Genomic DNA, 18859 nt, shown 5'->3' with positions numbered 1-18859 from the left:
GTGTGGGACGGTGCCGCGAAGGATTCCAAGTTATCGAGCATGTCCGAAAAATCGGATGTTGAATTTATTATGGCCTACAGTGACAAATGTCTACCATGTTTTTAAAACCAATTGCTTTTACTGGCTGCAGCAGCCAGAAGCATTTGCACAGCAGAGGGAAACGTATCATGACCACCACGTTTTAGACATCAACTCTACTGTTGCCGTCGCTGAAGCAAGGCTTCATTACACAAACCAACCGAGAGCAAGGAACTGCCCTACCTGGGCAGCGAGTTGGAAACCTGTGGCGGGGGCGCATTGAGTGCCTCGAGAGGCATCAGGCCGGAGCGCACCGCTGCTGCCCTGGCAGCTGCTAGAGCGGCCGACACGCCGGGTGGCATTGCCGAGGTTGAAGACGGGGCGGCAGCACCCACACTCACGGCAGGTGCCTGCTGGGACACCGTTGCAGCTGCTGCGGAACAAATGTGAACTATGTGTCAAGACCAGCGTGCTAAAAATCCAGGCTGTTGTTACCAACATCAGCAGCAGCCTATTTACAATATTTATTCAATCATTAGGCAGTCACGATTATAAAGGCCAGGGTGCACTTGGGGATGAAAGCAAAAAAAAAAAAAAGAAAGCTAATGTATGCACAATAATGTTATAAGGTGATATGAGTAGCTGACAAATTACTCAAACTCTGTGGGAATTGCCCGAAATACTGAATTACTAACACAGCCAAAAGGCAAAATTGCAACCACGAAATACAGGGGACTGGAATTTTCAACATGCAAAATGTTTGTTATATGCAAATTTTGCCTTGAGCTATGGCTTCATGACAGCACGAACTTCGCCTTATAATGTGGCTTCAGGGCATCATGGCACCCTGCCACCTGCCACAGAGCCAGACTACAAGGCAAAAGTCGCACTGCCGTGGCGCCACACCTAAAAGCAAAATCCACACATAAGGCAGGAGGCGACTTCCGAGGCTAAGGATTCTGCAAGAAACCGTCGCTTTATACTCGAATAAATACGGCGTGTTCCCGGCAGAATGAACACCTATCCTGTCGATCTCCTATTTCCCCGAGTCTTGCACCAGCTGGCCCCGTCTCATAACCAGCAAATTTCCCCATTTCATCTCGCTACCTAGTCCTCTGCCATTCTTGACTGACCTACCCTTGTCTTGGGCACCCATTCTGCGACTAATAGACCAGCGGTTACCTGCCCTATGAATTACAAAGCCTGCCTAAATTTTTCCTCATACTGTCAACAAGCGTAACACCGCTGCCTTCTTGCCTCTTCATGTTACGCCTAACGTTTCTTGTTCCATCCCTCAGGATGGCGCAGGAAATCTCGTTTGGCGGAAGAGTGAGTGCACTAGGTGACCTAATAGGACACTAAATTCAAATGCAAGTGACAAGGGACAGTTTCAAGAAGCCTAAAAAAAGTTATGATCACCATGAACAGAGCTTCTGCAAGCAAGGAAGTGACGTGAATGCAGGTGAAGGCTCACAATGCAATTGTGAAAGTGCAGTATACAGTCCCACTCATAGCCGGCAACTTCATGTGAACCAACCACAGATAACAAGTGTATTGCACTGAATTTTTACTTTAAGGGAAAATGTATATGAGGCACACTGACCTTTACAGTGAGAGAATGCATACTCGCAGTGCCCTGTCAATATTTGCACAACTGCAGTGCCCTCTTCGAAGAAAGACTGGCTTGTAACTGACACTAGTGCCTGGCTATACATGGCACTTAAGGCGCCTGGTTCAGCATAGGACAGCCACATAACAGGACCCAGTTCGTCACAGCCGATGTGAAAAGAATATGTCACGATTTACTTACGCAGCTAAATCATCTTGCGGCTCTAAGACAATCACTGCGAGGTTTCAAGGAGAGAATTCTTAACAGTCTAGCTGTATTATAGTACAACTTTAGCAAGGCACCCTACAGCCAGGCCAAGCCTAAACGCAATTCCTTAACACTCACAGGCTGTGACTGCCAGCAAAGCCCTTGCAGCCATGCTGCTTGCTGGGGGGGCAGGTGGTCCGACCTCCATTTGCAACCTCTCCGCAGAGGACCTCTTCGGGACTTCCCTCCGGCTTCGGCTCCCACTGCGACTGCGGCTCTTCCGATGGCTCCGCGAATGCTCCCGGCTCCGCGAACGCTCCCGGTCTCGACGATGGGAACGCTCCCGGCTGCGACTACGGTCGCCACGACGCTTGTGAGACCGATGGCTTCCACTGCCCCTGGAGCTGGCGCGATGGTCTCGGCTATGACTTCTGGATCGGCTGCGGCTCCTTGAACTGCTTCGACGGCGACTGGCGCCACGCCTGGAGTTGGCGCTATCCTGGGAAAGAGAAACATCTAACATGGGGGATAAAGGCGGGCGTGTGTCACTATGGGTTCCCTGAGCCCAATGATGTGCAGAGTAAGACCGGAAAAAAACAGGGCCTGAATTTATCAAAAGAGGCCCCTAATACAATTCTTTGGGAATACTGTATCAAGGAGTGAAACGTAACACTAGAACGCTTTGCAATTAGTGACGACCTGCACTTACAGCGAGTTTGCAGCAAAGTTGGGCAAGCTGGTATTGGTCCACTCTCACAACAGCTCGAAAAGACAGGACGTGAGGAAGGAAAAGACAAGGCAGCACATATGAATGAAGCCTGGTACTTGCCATCTGTCACGACTGCTATAAAGAAACCCGTAGAGAGTGCACAGAAAAAGCAGCATGAAGCTTAGTTTAGGTGACATGTGCTGCTGAAAAACAGTGCACAATCTTTACCGAGTTTTGAGCTGTGCTGAGAGAAGCTGGACTCTGAGGAATTTTGGACATAAGTGTAGTGTGTTTGCACAAATGCAAACAAAGATGCTTGCAGACATTCATATACATTTCGCAGAGGCAACGTAACAAAGGCAAAGTTTGGTTCCGTGCTAAGAATGACGTTTAATCCTACAATCCGTACTAGAGCTGCCGTAGCAATAAAATTATTTTATAAAGATTGGATGGTGTCTGAAATTGTAAGGTGACTATTTTCCTAAAGCATGATCGTCGCTGTTATGTATGAAAGCAGATGAGAAAAAAACATTGTGAACTGAATTCACATCAGGCCACTTGCAAAGCAGAACTTGCATCTTGCTGCTGCACCGCAACCTTCAAATGGATAGTCTGACATGGTCCTTTCTTTTTTTTGGCCAAAACAAATAGATGACTGAGGCATTATTATTCCAATTAAGGCTAGGCCTACATTGTGATCTCTGGCTCTCTCAAAGAACTGCAAGGTTCACGTGCCTGTACATCGATTTTGCTACATACAAGGTAAGCAACTGAGGGGCAGCATCTACACGCAACCAATGCACACTGGATGAACGTTGCCCACAATATTCGATTTTGCTAGACTTTCTTGCATTTTCTCAAGAATCCACAGTCCTGGCACTGATGTGACCCTCGGGAAATCGCTCATCTTGCACTAAGACCACAGAGACACCTTACAGCTGCACATTGCTACAGGCGCTTTCTGCGCACTGTGTGGCGTTCAAAAGCCCACATGTGCTCAATTTCGCCTAGTTTGTTCCTTTAGGTGTCGTCGCGAAATTTTTGTGTAAAAGGCTGCGACCAAGAAAACCCAGTCAAGATACAAAGGGAATCTTGTTCACGTTAAATGCCAGATGTAGTTTTTAAATGCCATGGCAAACATCAATGTCAGACGTGGCACATAAGGAAGGATTCCGTAATGAAGTACTGCAGGCAGCACATGGCTAAGTGAAATGTTGCTTTAAATGCAATACCACCACCAACCAACAAAAGAATATGTGAGATGTAACCACCGCATTTCCCCCCGTAACATTCCTGCCCCACTGCCAAGACATCTGCAAATACGAATCAGCAACCCTGTGCCATGCACACCTAACACCCTAGCTAGTACCCCTCCCCCCCTTTTTTTTCCTTATGGAAGAGAAGTTACAAAACAAAGTTCACTGCCCTACTTGCCTCTTTGTAAAGACAAATACTTAGTGCCTGCATAATTCAAGCAAGCAGCAGCACACGTTTTCATGAGCACTTAGTCAGCACAACAAAGTGTGCGGCTGCAAATTACATGCAAATGAAGTACATTAAATGGCAACAAGACTGAATTAGGCTCCTAAACTATACTATTTTACTACTTCACCGTTGCAGGCTTCGCCGGCTTTTTTTTTTTCTTTTTAAGCTGAGCAAGGGGAGAAGAAAAATGAACAAAGGCTACCTCTACGGGAGGGATATCAGGCGTCAAATAAGGCAGTCTAAGAGACAAGAACGACAGACTGTTTACCGTGAGTAGCGTTACGTACCTTCGCCCCGCTAGGCTGGGAGGGTGTCATCCGCCTGTGGTCGACAGTATGACGGTGCCAATCTCAAGATGTTTCTTGGGTAGCAATGGTCATACAAGACGTGTTAATACCGCGTGAAAAAAGAACATCACGAACGGCTCTCTGATTTTTAAATTTATTTAGCATGGTTCGTAAATCCTTACCCCCTTATCAACGAAGCTGCGCGGCTTAAAGCCTTACTCTTCGGGGAAAGCCCGCTTACAAGATCAAGGACCTTTGGACGGAGAATTATTACATCGCGCTGAAACAGCTGCTCGAAAGCACGGCCAACTTTACTTGAAATGAAGTTTTTTTTTTTTATGCGATTCTCAACGCAAAAGACCGAACACAAGAGAACATAGGTGTTATCTCAAATTCTCTGCTTTAAGCGGCTGCTTTGCTAGCAAATCCCAGTCGCTTTATTGTTAGCTAGGGTACTACAACATTTACGCACGCACATTCACAAAATCACGACAATCACAGATCACAACATGCCGATTGCGACAGTGAAAATATCGTAAAAGAGCAGGCAGACTTTCTATTTTTTTGTTTTTTTGCAAGCTCGAAAAAAGAGGCAGGAAACTGGGCTCCGTTAGGAGTGAGGCCTACCGTCCGGCTGTAGGCGCTCGGTGGCGTTCTGTCGGACCGCGTCGGCGAGTTGCGCGTCATCTGTGAAAAAGAGAAAACACGCAAGTGCAACTTGGAATGAAGAATGTTCGAGCCCTTTGCACTATAACGACTGCAACAAGCCATCGTTTTTGCTACGACGAGTATTAGCTCGCAACACGCTAGGCCTAACGCCCCAAACTCCCGTGTTGTTTTTGGGTGGCTGGTGAAGATCTACGTACTTTGCGCACGATTAGAATGTGTACTTCAGCGCATAACGCTAATTACTTGTATAACTCTAAGAGGTTCTTCATACGAAAGCCATTCTTACCGTTGGATAATATTTCGCAGACTGCGACGTAAGTGCCTACAACCAGTGCAAGCACTCGCGAACGAGCCAAGCAAAAATCGAACAAAAACGAACGCCGCTGCGACAAGAGGCCCCCCGGTGGCGATACGAGAAAGCTCGCTGACAAAGAAAAAATAATTACACACTTTTATAAAAAACGGAGAGCAGATACAGTGGAAACTACAACAATTAACAGCAACGTGTGTTACACATTGTGATTATTTGTATAGAACTATTCCTCGGTGCAGCCTCCGGCGCGGCGTATCAAGCGCTCCTTCACTACGCGGTCCTTGCTCATCAACCAACGATAACTAACGCGTGATCCACTCGAACTTTGCTCCGCATATTTCTACTCAAAACGCCCGGGTAAATGCACTGTTCCCCACGTGCCGCTGGCGACAGTTGCTGTTTGTCACAAGCGCTTTGAACTTGAAAGGGTGAAAACGCGGAGGAGGGTGAAAAAGAACTAGCGTTGCTGAAGAAACCGGGAGGAGGAGGAGAGCTTCGCGGGATCGCGGCACCGCTCCTCTTCCTCGCGTAGTGCGTGTGATTTGTCCAGCGCGCTTTCGCTTTCTCTCTCTCTCTCCCTGCCAATTTGCACGCGCCCATGCGCCCTCTCCACCCGCCTCCGTCTACCGTGCTGAGCTAGTCTCGAGAGGCAAGATCGGCGAAGCCCTCATCACAAGTTGACTGCAGCCCGTCCCGCTCAGAACGCTCGCAGCCGCCCCTCCGCCAGCGTCTCACGCCTCCAGCACCGACCTACCAACCCACCCGTAGCTAGAGCCATGGCAGCAGCTTTCGTCGGCAAGTGGAAGCTCTCCGAGAGCGAGAACTTCGACGAGTTCCTCAAGGCGCTCGGTGAGTTTTGTCATGGTTTTTCTTTTACGTTGGAACGCGGCCACCTTGCTTGCTTGCACGTGCGTCTAGAATCAAAAGAAGTTATGCGAACGCAGAAACATTTGTGGCAACGGACGCCAATGCTTCGTTCACTTTTCTCCGTTCTTTTTTCTTCCGGATATCATCGATCGCGGCCGCTAGGTACCGCGTTTTCGAATATAGCGGCGCGCCGTCGTATCACGCCACCCAACTGCCGGCGTCGTCTCACGTGGCCTTTTCTTTCCGGAATCTCCCAGTGGCAGCTGCCATACTACGACCGGTGTTCGGCCGGAAAGCCGAACTTCGTCCCGGTGCTGGGGGTAAAAAAAAAAATAATTAAAATCCGCTGCTGCTGCTTCGCAAAACTGTTTGTCGATAGCGAAAGAAACTGCGTTTGCTTCCTTGCCGGCTTAATCTTGCACCGGCATTTTTTTTTTCCGAGGCGCTGCAGTTATTCAGCATAAGATGGAGACGGTCGGGGGAAGGCGTGTCACGCGATCTTGCCACGCCGCGGCGCCCGGCATTTTGCCGCTAGCTTGTGCAGGCTCAGTGCCTCTGGCAGGCTGCATTGAGCTCCATCGTTTAGCTCGTCGTTCCGAGCGCCCAACCGCGTGCACAGTTCTTTTCGCCCGACAAAAGGCACCACACAGGGGCGAACCTGTTTTTTTACATCGTCTCGGCGCGCGAACCGTTGTCGCCTACCGGTTCTCGCTGTTTAACTCGGGCAGGCTCGCCACACCGTGCGCTTTCTCGGGGCGTTTTCTTCAACTCGTGCTCCATTTTCCACTAAGCTATGTGACCCGCCGTAGTCCCTCCCTCCAGAACTTCAAGCGCAAACAAAGTTCCAACGCGGTTTCATAGTGTCGGTCGCGCCCCTTTTCAAGAATGCGAGTGTTTCTGTGTGTGTGTGTTTTGGGCTGGGGTGGCTACATGACGTCATGTGTTTGACGCCCCCCTCGCATCCGTGACCCCTATGCCCCTTCTCTAGCCGACAGACGGGGCAATTTTTTTTTTCTATTTCCTCGTCCCATTTTTATGTTGATCCAGCGCTTCCTAAGCACGTAACGGTACCATTAAAGCGTGACGTCACCGCCCCTCTTCCTTGTCCATCTATGACGGTCGATTCCCGCTTTCCTTCCTACTGTCCCGTCCCCAACGCATCACTTGCACGAGCACTCACAAAAAGGAGAAAGGAAAAAAAAAACAAACAAAAACATGGTACGCTCACATTCGTTGATCGCCCGTTCTTTTGTGGCCATTGTCTCGTCCCCATCAATGCTTGAGCAAGCCGGCGGGGAGGCCAATTTAGCGCACTTTTGTGTCGTTGTCTGGCATGCTATCTCGGTACATATCCAGGAACGGGCTTTATTTTACTGGCACGCAGTGGCTATTCAACTTCTCGGTCATTGTTACGCCGGGGTCGCGTTATATATTTGTTATTTGCAGAAAGCCTTCTGGCCCAACCAGATTCACAGCAATTGACGCGTGCTTAAGCAGCCTTATGGATCGGCATTTTAATATGCGACAGATTTTCGTCACGAGGTCGTCCAATGTTTGTGCGCCTGAGGGCGTTCATAACGCATGCCAGCAGAGACAAACAGAAAAAAAAATGTACTGACTATTCTAGCCGCGGCGGAGGGCTTCAGAACCGGCAAATCTCTTAGCAATTCTAACTGATTCTCTAGAGGCCTGCCAGCATTTCCTGAACTGTAGAACAAGCCACCGTGTACTCCTCGAGACAACAGGCGGCGTAACACGACACAATTACAGCCGATCCAACACAACATGCTTCGGGTGCGGGACATGCAGGAATAGCGGGGACCTGAGAGGCGGACAGGCTTGCTGGAGGGTTTGCAATCCGAGAACCCGGAGAATTCACACTCGAAAGTCTACCGTCTGTTTCAAATGAATACTCGGCTTTATTGGCACACTACAGGGGAACCGGGATACGATATCCTCCCCCACATAGATCACTCACCAGGGCGGAGGCCACTGATTGGAGACTGCTGCAGAAAGGAACCTTGCCGAACTTAAACCTACTTAGTGAAATGTACCCCACCAGACGCGCAGCTAAATGCCCTGGGTGCGGTCAGAGAAGCCCACCTTGTATCGCACCACGTGTTCAACTTAGAACAGCAGTCCACAAAATCGTAAATCCAAGTGCGGAGCAATGGGAGGCACTGCTGGTCAGCGACCGCTGCGAGGACCAAATTAGTCTAGTGCGGCGAGCACGCAGGGCTTCTGGGGCCGTTGGAGTCCTGGACAAAGGGCCCCACCCATGCTAAACAGTCAAGAGCGTGCAAGGGGACCCCGACAGACTACAACAAAAGATCCTGCAGAGACCAGTAAACGTTTTTGATGACCAGAACAGAATAATTCTTTCGCCAACAGCACGTTTTTCGCAAGTGCAACTCCAGAAGTTAAGTAACATACGCCGATTAGCTGTTTGAACTAAACTATTCTATTATAAACTATTAAGCCGTATTTTGGTAGCGCGTCGCACGTTAGCAGTTCCCGTGTCTAAAGGCGTGTCGGAAATCCTGATGCCCGCACCGTTCCAGATACAACCTTATTGTTTCAGAATGTGCAGCGAAATACGATTGGATGTTGCACGCATTAGCGTCTTCGCCGCAGCACAGCGGAACACTACGTCACCCAATGACGCCGTCGTGGGCTGGTGGCCTCCAGGCATCTTGAGAAGTGGCATGTGTGCGGGGACGAAGCTTAGCCTTGGGAAGCATCGTTCGTATATTGTCATCCGCGTTAGCTTAAACTGCGGAACAGATGACGTAAACATGTTAATTACAACACCAAAATAAGGCAAATAGATGAACGAGTGTTAACTTTGACTTATTTCTTTCTGCTCTTTTGCGTTTGCACAAATATGCGGCCACACGTGGAAGCTAGCCAATTCGGTTGTTTGTATACGAAGAAACCAAAGTCAATAGAGTTTTAGTTTGGGGACGCAAGCAGCTTGCGTACGCAAGAACCGGGGGCGACGGTATAGGGCGCATGCTCATGGTCATTACGATGGTCATTGCGCGCTGAAAACGCGCAAAGTGACGCAGCGAACAGGTGTCGCACCCACGCACGACGCATTGTTTGTTTGCGGGCCGAAGAGAGCTTTCGGTGTTGAATGATTGTCGCATCGTCGGACGCCAAGCCCGTCGGCCAGCGCAGCCGCACGAAGGCAGCTAAGTGACAAAAATAATCTGGCGGTCGTAACTCGTTACTTTTTTTTCCTGACTGGACGCGTTACCGACGTTGAAACGCACCTTGCAAGCACAACGGCACCAGAACTCGAAACGCTGACGAGCAATTAAACGAGCGCGACGCGTGAAGGGGGCGTGTAGCGGGTGGACTCTTATACGACCGCGCCTTTCTGGATTCTGCAAGAGCTGCCTGCCTTTCGTAGCACTTTAGCGGGCGCTATAAACAAAACTGGCATTAATTTCTAATTTCAGAATGAAAGAATCCTTTCTTTCCGGACAAGATGTATATAAAATGAATTAGAAATTTCGTCTCCTAGAATATATTCAAATTGTCTCGTCTTCAATTTAAAGAAAAAAGTTTTTCTTCACTAATGCTTACTCCCTCCCCACCTATAAGTCACGCTTCAGTTACTGCTCCCATAACCGCCTTTGCTGGTGGCGGTGACAATTGGTTCTGGGCCGCTTTTCGTTCCGGTTCTTCGCGACCCATTTGAATCGCTCTTGATGGAAGCTCGATTCGTTGCAGAACACGAGGTCGGGGTTTGGGTTCTTGAGCCGCGGGGATCTCATACCGATGGGGGCGGAATGTAGAATAAAGAAAATGGTATTTATTGCCGGGTGCGTATTCTTCGCTAAACCCCCGAGTGGTAAGAATTTATCTGGAGCCCTCCATACTGTACGCCATCCGACAAAGCACGGATGTGTATAGTTTTGCGAAAAATACGTCGGGGTCGTTTGACCATACTCGTGACACTAACAAAAATACGTGCGGAATTACTTACAGCCTTTATTTTTTCTGCAGCAGACACATTTGTGAGCGTAAGCACTGTATTCAACCCCCCTTCCCCGCACCGCACCGGCATGTGTTTGTGTCACCGCGTTGATTGCGGCGTCGGGCGGCGTTCGTCGCTTTCGACATGGCCGCCCGTCACTCGTTGTCACGATCCTCGTGACGGCTGAGATTAAGAGGACGCGGTGCTTCGCAATCAGACGCTCGCTTATCTGGCCAGCGACTAAATGCGTGTGGAGAACAAGAAAAGCAACGGCGGTCCCCCATCTACGAAGATAACTGTTCGCGGAGTACTCCACAGACCCGGACCCTCCCCGCTCCCTCCAGCCGGAAGAGCGGTGTGAACATGCAAAGCAATTGCGGCAGCAGACGTCTAGCTAATTAGCGTCTTGCTTCGATATAGACAGAAAGCGTTGCCTAGATTACACCATTTTCTATCTGCCCTCCGCCTTCGGCTACGAAAAAAAGACAGATCCTTCCAAGATACGGCGTCTCCCGTATCCATTTGGGGCACCGATCCCACCAATAAGCTCTCGTTATTAGATAGCGTTGATTCCGGGAGCACCGGCGGCATTCGTGTGTACGCTAAAGCTGGTCTATATATACCGGAAATGACGTATACGCGACATCACCCGAACTGTGCTCTATAGTCTTGCTGGGACCCGAGCGGTCCTGCTTTAACGCAAGGGGAACGCGAAACGAATCTGGACCTCTCTGTGCCAGTCGTGGGCGAGTCGGGGGGAGCATTTGGCAAGGATTATGCCGTAAATTGCAGGGATTGGCGCGCAGTCCCGGCGCCCAAAGACATGCATTGCCAGTACGTACATGGCATGCGATATATTTGCCGTTGGTCTGGGTTTCCAGCGTTGCGCTGGCAACGGCCAACGCGATCGTGCATGCGTGACCTCCCCTCTCACGCACTGCCACGTTCCTCCGGGACGGAGCACTGTGCGTTGCGACACTGGTTGTCCCCCCCCCCCCCCTCCCCCTGCGGATGCAATCAATCCCTGCTAACGTATGCACATTCCATCACCGTACACCGCCCGGTGTTTATTCCCTTTCGCCTGCCTCGAATTGGTTCATAAAGCCAGCTCAGATCACTATCGGGTTGGGTGATGTTAGATATGGCGCCGTTTCCTGCGATTACTTCGAGTTCCCCAGACCACATCGGATTGCAGCACAGCTAATTGAGGAATGCAGAAGCAGGAAAGCGCATTCCAGAGAAGACACGTGCAAACAAGTTTGCGACCCCCAGGTCGTGTCCCGCCGGGATTAGAAGGGGCCCTGGGACAATGGAGCTCATTCGACCCCCTTCGTCTTTGAAGAAGGCTGTTGCCACCGCTGCGGAGCCGAGTCGCCGGGATTTGCAGGTGGGCATCGGACAATGGAGCAGGTGCGGCCCCCCTCCTTCTCCGGCCTAGAAGTGATTGCCAGTCTGCGTGGCAAGACCGCAGAGAGCCCCGACAGGTGTGCCCCGCGACACGGGCGCCTACCATTGGTTGCAAGTGGCGTCATCGGAGTGGACTCTCCCATTGGTCAAACATGACGTGACTTGCAGTGCTCGAAGGGCTTATAAGAAGCCTTCCAGAGAGACCTGAGCATTCTGGGACATGCCCTGATTCCCTGATTCACCTCTCTCGAACTTCTTGCCGCGGGCCGCAGCGTCCGAGTTGCTGCCGCCCCGTAATGAGTGTACGCCTGTTAATTGACGCTCACCTCCCTGTACATAGAATGTAGAATAAATCCCTCCCAAGTTTGTGGTTTTCATCCCGAAGTCCCGTCCTCCAACCCCTACATCTGGTGGCAGCGGTGGGATCGCCTCCGAATACATCAGCTGGTGGCAGCGCTACGAATCAACCTTCGTCGAGAGAGATCGTAAAGAACCGGGAAGAGCGAAGAAGAGAGAGCCTTCGTCGAAAGAGGTCCGAAGAGACTGGGAGTATCGAAGAAGGAGCGAGCCTTCGACCCAGGGAGTCCGGAAGGAACCGGCAACAGCGGACGAACGAACCGGATGGCAGGGTGCTGCAACCGTAAGTGAGCGCGTGGGTTTTTTCCTTATGATTCGCCAGACTCAAAGGTTGTGTGTTCAATTTTGATAGTTCTGGGAATCGGGAGTTTGTTGCATTGTGTCTTTGCACAAATTAATTAAGGAAAACAGTTTTAACCACCTGTCGGGGCAGCTGCCATGGATCTTAGAAGGTTGACGAGGTTAGACTTGTTGTTGGTGTGCGACGATTTGGGAGTTGAGGCGGACGAACGGATGGAAACGCCAGCTATCATAAAGGCGATTAATGATAGTGGCAATGATGACAAAAGCATTGAGCTTGCTTGGGAAGTGATACAGGAGCCACGGGAGCGTGTACGTCGTGTACGTTTGCGAGAGCGTCGTGAACTTAGGAGTAAGCGTCAGCGTGAAGAACGCGAGAATGAACGGAAGCAGGAGCTTCAAGAACTTGCTCTTAGGTGTGAGCGTCACGGACGTGAGAATGAACGCGAACGTGAGCGAGAGGAAAAGTATGAGAGAGAGAAGGCAGCACTGATCAAAGAGATACAGTATTGTGATCAGTTATTGGCACAGAGACAACGGCTGTCTGAGAATTCTGTAGGAAGTACAGAGCGAAAGAATGAGCAAGTGTCTAGCGGATTTTCGCCAGAAGCCGACGAAAAGAGTAGTGCCTGTGAGATTGGCTGCAGATTTATAAGTGAAGGGAAAAGGCTAGCTGCTAACGATGCCTTAGTGGCAATAGAGGCCGTTAAAGGCCAGAGTGAGAGCGACGAGGTGCTGTGCCAACAGATGACTGTGGAGACAGCTAGGCCAGCTGCGAACAAATTGGCACAGTTACCACGTGTGTGCGTCGCTAGTAAGGTTAGCGAGGTTGCTAGCGAGGAAAAGGGTACTGCTGACCAGACAGAAGGGAGCACCCATGTAGAGCCAGATGTGCATGCAGAAATGAAGTGCGAGCTGGACGATGCAGTTGAGAATAGTTCTCGGGGTGGCGAGCTCCGTAGCTCACGAGAAAACAACTGCATTGTTCAGGGATCGGTGCGGCTCTCCGCCAGTCTAGATAGCCTAGAGAGGGATGGTTCAGTTAATAATCATTCGGACTGTGCGCGTGAGACAGCGATCGATACCGACGGGCTGTGTGCCGATTCACAGCGTGAGCTGGGCAATGTAGTAGAGGGCAGTTCGCAAGAGTGTGAGTTGTCTTACTCGAGTAAAGCCTACTGCATTGTGCCAGAGTCGGTTGAGCTGTCCGCCAGTCGAGGCAGAGAGAATGTTGATTTAAAGGAAAATCAATCAGACTGTGCGGGTAAGAGACCGATCCGGGCCGACGAAATGTGTACCGGCCAGCACGAGGCACGAGGCGACATGAAAACGAGTGCAAGGAGAAAGCGCCGTAAAAAGAGGCGCGGTAAAGACCGAAAGTCGGTAACTTATGTTGCGCCGCCAAAGATGGCGAGAGCCCCAAGAGGGCAGGGCGCGAGGAAGAAGGTGCGGTCGTCTAGGACGATGTTGACGCATCCAAAATGGTCGAGCCACCGGTCAAAGGGGGACCGCGAAGAATGTTCTGCACGGACGCGGACAAAGGGCACGAGGCAGTTAAGCTCCTCGTCGTTCCGTAGTTCTTTTCACAGCTCAGCGTGCAGTTCGAAGAAACGCAAGGTGGCAGGACGAGACCAGGTGGGGAGAAGCGACGCGGTCAATCGGGTTTGTGTTGAAAGCGGGGCGCGAGGACGCAAATTGGCAGGAGACCGTAACGTCTTGGGGGAGCTCATAGTGAATCGGCCCTTTTGTTGTCTCTCGGCAGCCAGAGTAGCTTTGAAACTTCGCCCACCGCGGGTCAGGCTGAAAGTATGAGTCAGTCGTAAGCGTTCGGAAAAGGAGGCCAGGAGAGCTTCCGTAGAAATGAAGCGAGTTGTTTTGTTTTATTTTTGAGCATCGGAAAGTTTTCGCGAATTGAGACTAGGATTTCTTTCAATGTGTAAGGTTTGAGCTTTGTTTGTGTTTTCGTTTGAGAAAGCTCCGAGATTTGAAAGACGCGTTTTTATGTAAACATGTAGTCTCGCGAGATGCTCATTAATAAGTAGATAGGCTTTCTTTTTTTGTGTTTGTGTGAGTAACCTGAAGGTCAAGGTTATCGTTGAGAGGCCTATCGTAAAGCGCGTGTGTTATTTAACCTTTTCTTTTTAAGTGTTTTTGAATTTTCTAAGGTTAAGCGCGTAGATTTTCAGTGAGTGCATGAGTTGCACGGAGAAGCGTTTTTAGTTCCTTTAGCGCGTGTCCTGTGTGGACGGAAGGAAGCAGATTTATGACTGGGTTGCTAGTGTGTGTTGAGGGCAGCCGTATTCTGACTTCTTTAGTGAACGTGCGTGGAAAGAGTTAGTAGAAGACGCATCATTTTAAGAGTTCTGCGGAGTGTGTAAGTCCCGCAAGTTTAATTGTTCGTTTATGTCACGTGTCCTGCAGGACTTTCAGGAAAGAAACGTGAGTAAGCGTAAATGAAAAGTTTGCCTACAATGCAAGTACGCGTTTTGTTTAGTGACCGCAAGGCTAGTGCGCTTGTGATTACGTACTTGTAAGGTTGACCAGATTGTTCAGTGGCACCAATACGTGTGATAAGTACGCCACTGCGATAGATTGGAAACATGCTGTTCGTGTAGTTAGGCCACTTATGTTATGTTCGGCTGTTTTCATTTGTTGTTTGCATCCTCGACGACCCTTTTGTTTTGCAACAACAATAGTGCTCTGGTCTTGTCGGCAATCGAGGAGAAATGCATGGCTGTTTGGAAGGGTGGTTACAACTGTTTTGTCAAAATTGGGGAACTAAATGATCAGGGTTGATTTTGACTCAGTACTAGCCTGGCGAGTCAGGGGTGAAGAGCCTGCGCTTACACGTGGGGCAGCGCTGTGTTGTTTGGTTTGTTTGACGTATGTTTTCCAGGGTCCAGGATCCCGAGGGTTGTCAAACGAGGCTCGACCCCAGTACCCTGCAGCTTCTTTCAGCGTTCCTCATGGCCAGCGAATTGAGTTCACCGGCCATTCAGAACTACCGGGGCGAGGACGAGCTGTTAGATATGGCGCCGTTTCCTGCGATTACTTCGAGTTCCCCAGACCACATCGGATTGCAGCACAGCTAATTGAGGAATGCAGAAGCAGGAAAGCGCATTCCAGAGAAGACACGTGCAAACAAGTTTGCGACCCCCAGGTCGTGTCCCGCCGGGATTAGAAGGGGCCCTGGGACAATGGAGCTCATTCGACCCCCTTCGTCTTTGAAGAAGGCTGTTGCCACCGCTGCGGAGCCGAGTCGCCGGGATTTGCAGGTGGGCATCGGACAATGGAGCAGGTGCGGCCCCCCTCCTTCTCCGGCCTAGAAGTGATTGCCAGTCTGCGTGGCAAGACCGCAGAGAGCCCCGACAGGTGTGCCCCGCGACACGGGCGCCTACCATTGGTTGCAAGTGGCGTCATCGGAGTGGACTCTCCCATTGGTCAAACATGACGTGACTTGCAGTGCTCGAAGGGCTTATAAGAAGCCTTCCAGAGAGACCTGAGCATTCTGGGACATGCCCTGATTCCCTGATTCACCTCTCTCGAACTTCTTGCCGCGGGCCGCAGCGTCCGAGTTGCTGCCGCCCCGTAATGAGTGTACGCCTGTTAATTGACGCTCACCTCCCTGTACATAGAATGTAGAATAAATCCCTCCCAAGTTTGTGGTTTTCATCCCGAAGTCCCGTCCTCCAACCCCTACAGTGAGCTATCGCGAGAGTTGATATACTATCGTTGCGCAATTGCCCTAAGTCATCTTCAACCCCGCCAAACGTGTTCCGACGGCTGACTTGCACGTCGCCGTGTTCCTCCCATAGCTGACGCGGCGATCGCTTAAATGTGTGCGTTCTGGAGCGTGTACTAATTGCGATGGCCGCGAGAATTGCGTGCCTCGGGGTAATCCAGCTTTGCTCGATTGGAGTTACGCAACTTGCACTCTCTTCGTTTTGTTACTTTATTTGCCGGGAATGGTTTGTTGCCCTCCGGTTTTGTAATCTTCCCCTTGCGTGCCTTTCTGGTGGCTTTGAGCCGAGACTTGTAATTCTGCGGCGACGATGTCACGCGTGGCCGCATGTGTCGAGAGAAAGCCTCGGGCTTCGCGTTTGGAAATGCTTAGGCAGGCTGCGCCTTTCTTGAGCCGTCGCCGTACTGAAGCGACTCTGCGAACGATTGCCACTTTGTCGTATGCGCTTTCCTTAGGTTAGTTCCTTGCCGAATCGAGGCAGTAGTAGGAAGGATGCGTTGCTTATTAATCGATGCGAACGCGCTGAGAGATGCTGCCGAATAGCCGTCCGGCCATTGCACATATGTGAAAAGTGAACCTAAGCGATCAGGGAATGTGCCGGTATTTGCTGCTACAGGCTACGAACGGCCAACCCGATCCGACTCGCTATACCGCGTTTGTGCTCTGTGCACTAAAATAGCAAACGGCCCTTGGTGCTACATATCTGTGCAGTTAGTGCGCTGGGGGTTTTTACAGCGGAGCAGTTGAGAGCACTTCCCCCACTATCGCGTCCACGTGTAGAACAATATCTCGAAGATAGTGCAATGCCGAGCCGACCAGCGGCGGAGGCGCAGTTTGCCAGTAAGGGTCCCCCATGCACAGGTTCGCTGGTCATCCATCACAGAGTGGAATGTTACTGAGTTTAGTGTGCGGTTATGTATGTATGTCCAAAAGAAACACATCAGCTGGCGGGGGCCATAGTGGAGTGCTCCGTACTAATTTTGACTACCCGGGTTTCTGTAACGTGCACTCAATTCAGCCACATGTCTTTTTCTTTTTATTTCCGACTTCATTAAGAAATGCGGGCACGCTGAACCAGCGACTTTGCAGACCGTCATAGCAACTGATCCCGACAGCAGCCGGTTTAGATCAGTTTGCCATCACCACCAGGGGGCTATTCTGTACGAGTCCACCTAGTGGACTGTCCATTTCGGCCGCTGCTGATTGGCTAGGGCAGCTCGTCGCCTCCTTTCTCGTAGAGCTGCATCCAATCGGCAGCGGCCAAAATCGAGTCCACTAGGTGGACTCTTACAGTACAGCCCCCCCCCCCTGCTCTCCGTACATTGTTTTGCATTTTGACGGTGACTGCTTTTCATTACATTATCACTGTTATCAATTTGCAACGCGCTGCAAGACGCGCCAGTTCTGTTGTCTCCAGAGTCCTGGGTTTCAGGAATCCAGCCATGAACATCCCCTCCCACCCGCCTTCTCCTTACAAGGCAGGAAGATCCTACCGCTTAGCGTTTCGTAGATCGAAAAAAAAAAAGTTCTTTTCCCCTCCTAAATGTTCGAGGCTTGCTTGTGTTCAGGTGTTCAGTGTGCAGGTGTCACTTCACACGAATACTTACCACCCGTGATCTATGACAGCACGTCCATATTTCTCCACGTCTTCTCAACAATGTCCCGTTCCTTACGTTCGCCAATAACGGAGAGGGTTGCTTACCTTCAGAGTTCTCCATAGCTTCTGCTGTATCGCTCGTTTGTTCCGCCGCGCATTCGCTCTACTTCGCTTCCCCACCGCTGCGGTTAGTGTCGATTATCAACGCCCGAATGCTGCGCGTTTCTTTTTTTTTTTTTTCCACGCGGGCATCGTGAGAGATGGTTTTTATCGCCCTAGCGCGCGGTGGGTGCGATTTTTCTCGCCTCCCTTAACCCGCGTTGCAGCTTGCACAAGCTGAACGTGTCCTCGCGTTAAGTGCCGCGTGACTGTTCCAACGATGCGGTCGGCCGCTGGTGCCCCGCAAGAAACCCATGCAAGTGGGACGACGTCTGCGGTCACCACGGGATCCGTTGGCTCATCGATGCGCCGTACAGCCGTGAACTGCGCATTCTCCGCTTTTGCTTTTCTCGTTAGCGCCCTCCTTCAACCTTCCTTTCGAAACCCCGGTGTACAGTCAATGGGACATTGCCCTCGTGCCAGAGCGGCCTTCAGAAAGGGCTTAGCGAGTCTCGTGTTCCCGATGATCACGTGTCGTGACTGTTCAACCGCCTACACTTAGAGGCACCTACGTGGGTTTAGTGGCACGTTTTTGAGGTATATAAGGCTGTATTGCGTTTCTTACCTCGTAACTTCATCCCATGGTTCGGCGAAGCAGCTTTCTTAAATATCGCTTGAACTATGACATCATATGGAGACCTAGCTAACTGAAACCGAAACTATTATGTGCTTGCAGTTTATTCAAGGCAACTTGTTTCACGGGAACAAGCAAGCTTCTGTTTCTCGATGACAAAGATGACACAGCAAGGTGACGTAGCACTGACGTCATTGCCGAAGCCTATGGTTTAGGCTAGAATCGTCTGCTAGTGCGGGCTGCTTTCTCCGCTGGAGTGGAGTGTGACTTCGTTTCAGAAGCGCGACGACTTCGATTGGCTGACGAGTAGAATTAACGGTCGTGAGTAACGTTGGGTGGCGCTGCTCGCGCAGCAGGCGCAGGCTGCCATCGCTGGTAACTTTTTCGTAACGTTAATCCGCGTGGAAACCATGGAAACGCAGCTCATCACGGGCCATGTAATTTGGCGCGAATCATCGGCACGCGGAGCGGAGCGCGCAGTAAAAGGTGTTCATGCACACGTGCAGCTTAACCCCCTCGTGAAATTTGTGGCGACACGTTCGAGTGGAAACAGAGTTCGGGACGGCGCGCACAC

At 50.7% G+C, this 18859-nt stretch overlaps 2 protein-coding genes across 4 annotated transcripts in view; one reads left to right on the top strand and one right to left on the bottom strand.

Moving 5' to 3' along the window:
- Positions 1-5654, bottom strand: part of LOC135908205 (arginine/serine-rich coiled-coil protein 2-like) — a 38829-nt gene extending 33175 nt beyond the window's left edge. For 2 of the 3 annotated variants that reach the window (XM_065439958.1, XM_065439960.1), the window contains exons 1-4: positions 5271-5654; positions 4943-5002; positions 1973-2333; positions 262-451 (exon numbers count right to left, since the gene is read on the bottom strand). In XM_065439958.1, coding sequence (XP_065296030.1) covers positions 262-451; positions 1973-2333; positions 4943-5002 — 611 coding nt within the window. In that variant the 5' untranslated portion in view covers positions 5271-5654. Of the gene's footprint in view, positions 1-261; positions 452-1972; positions 2334-4315; positions 4390-4942; positions 5003-5270 lie in introns of all 3 variants that reach the window. The other variant, XM_065439959.1, reaches the window with a different exon arrangement.
- A 277-nt stretch (positions 5655-5931) lies between these two features.
- Positions 5932-18859, top strand: part of fabp (fatty acid binding protein) — a 48476-nt gene continuing 35548 nt past the window's right edge. The window contains exon 1 of the mRNA XM_065439961.1: positions 5932-6146. Within this exon, the coding sequence (XP_065296033.1) occupies positions 6074-6146 (73 nt within the window). The 5' untranslated portion in view covers positions 5932-6073. The remainder of the gene's footprint in view (positions 6147-18859) is intronic.

Source organism: Dermacentor albipictus, chromosome 2 (assembly GCF_038994185.2).
Source record: "Dermacentor albipictus isolate Rhodes 1998 colony chromosome 2, USDA_Dalb.pri_finalv2, whole genome shotgun sequence".
NCBI classification, from domain to species: Eukaryota; Metazoa; Arthropoda; class Arachnida; order Ixodida; family Ixodidae; genus Dermacentor; species Dermacentor albipictus.
This window is presented reverse-complemented; position numbering and strand designations above follow the sequence as displayed.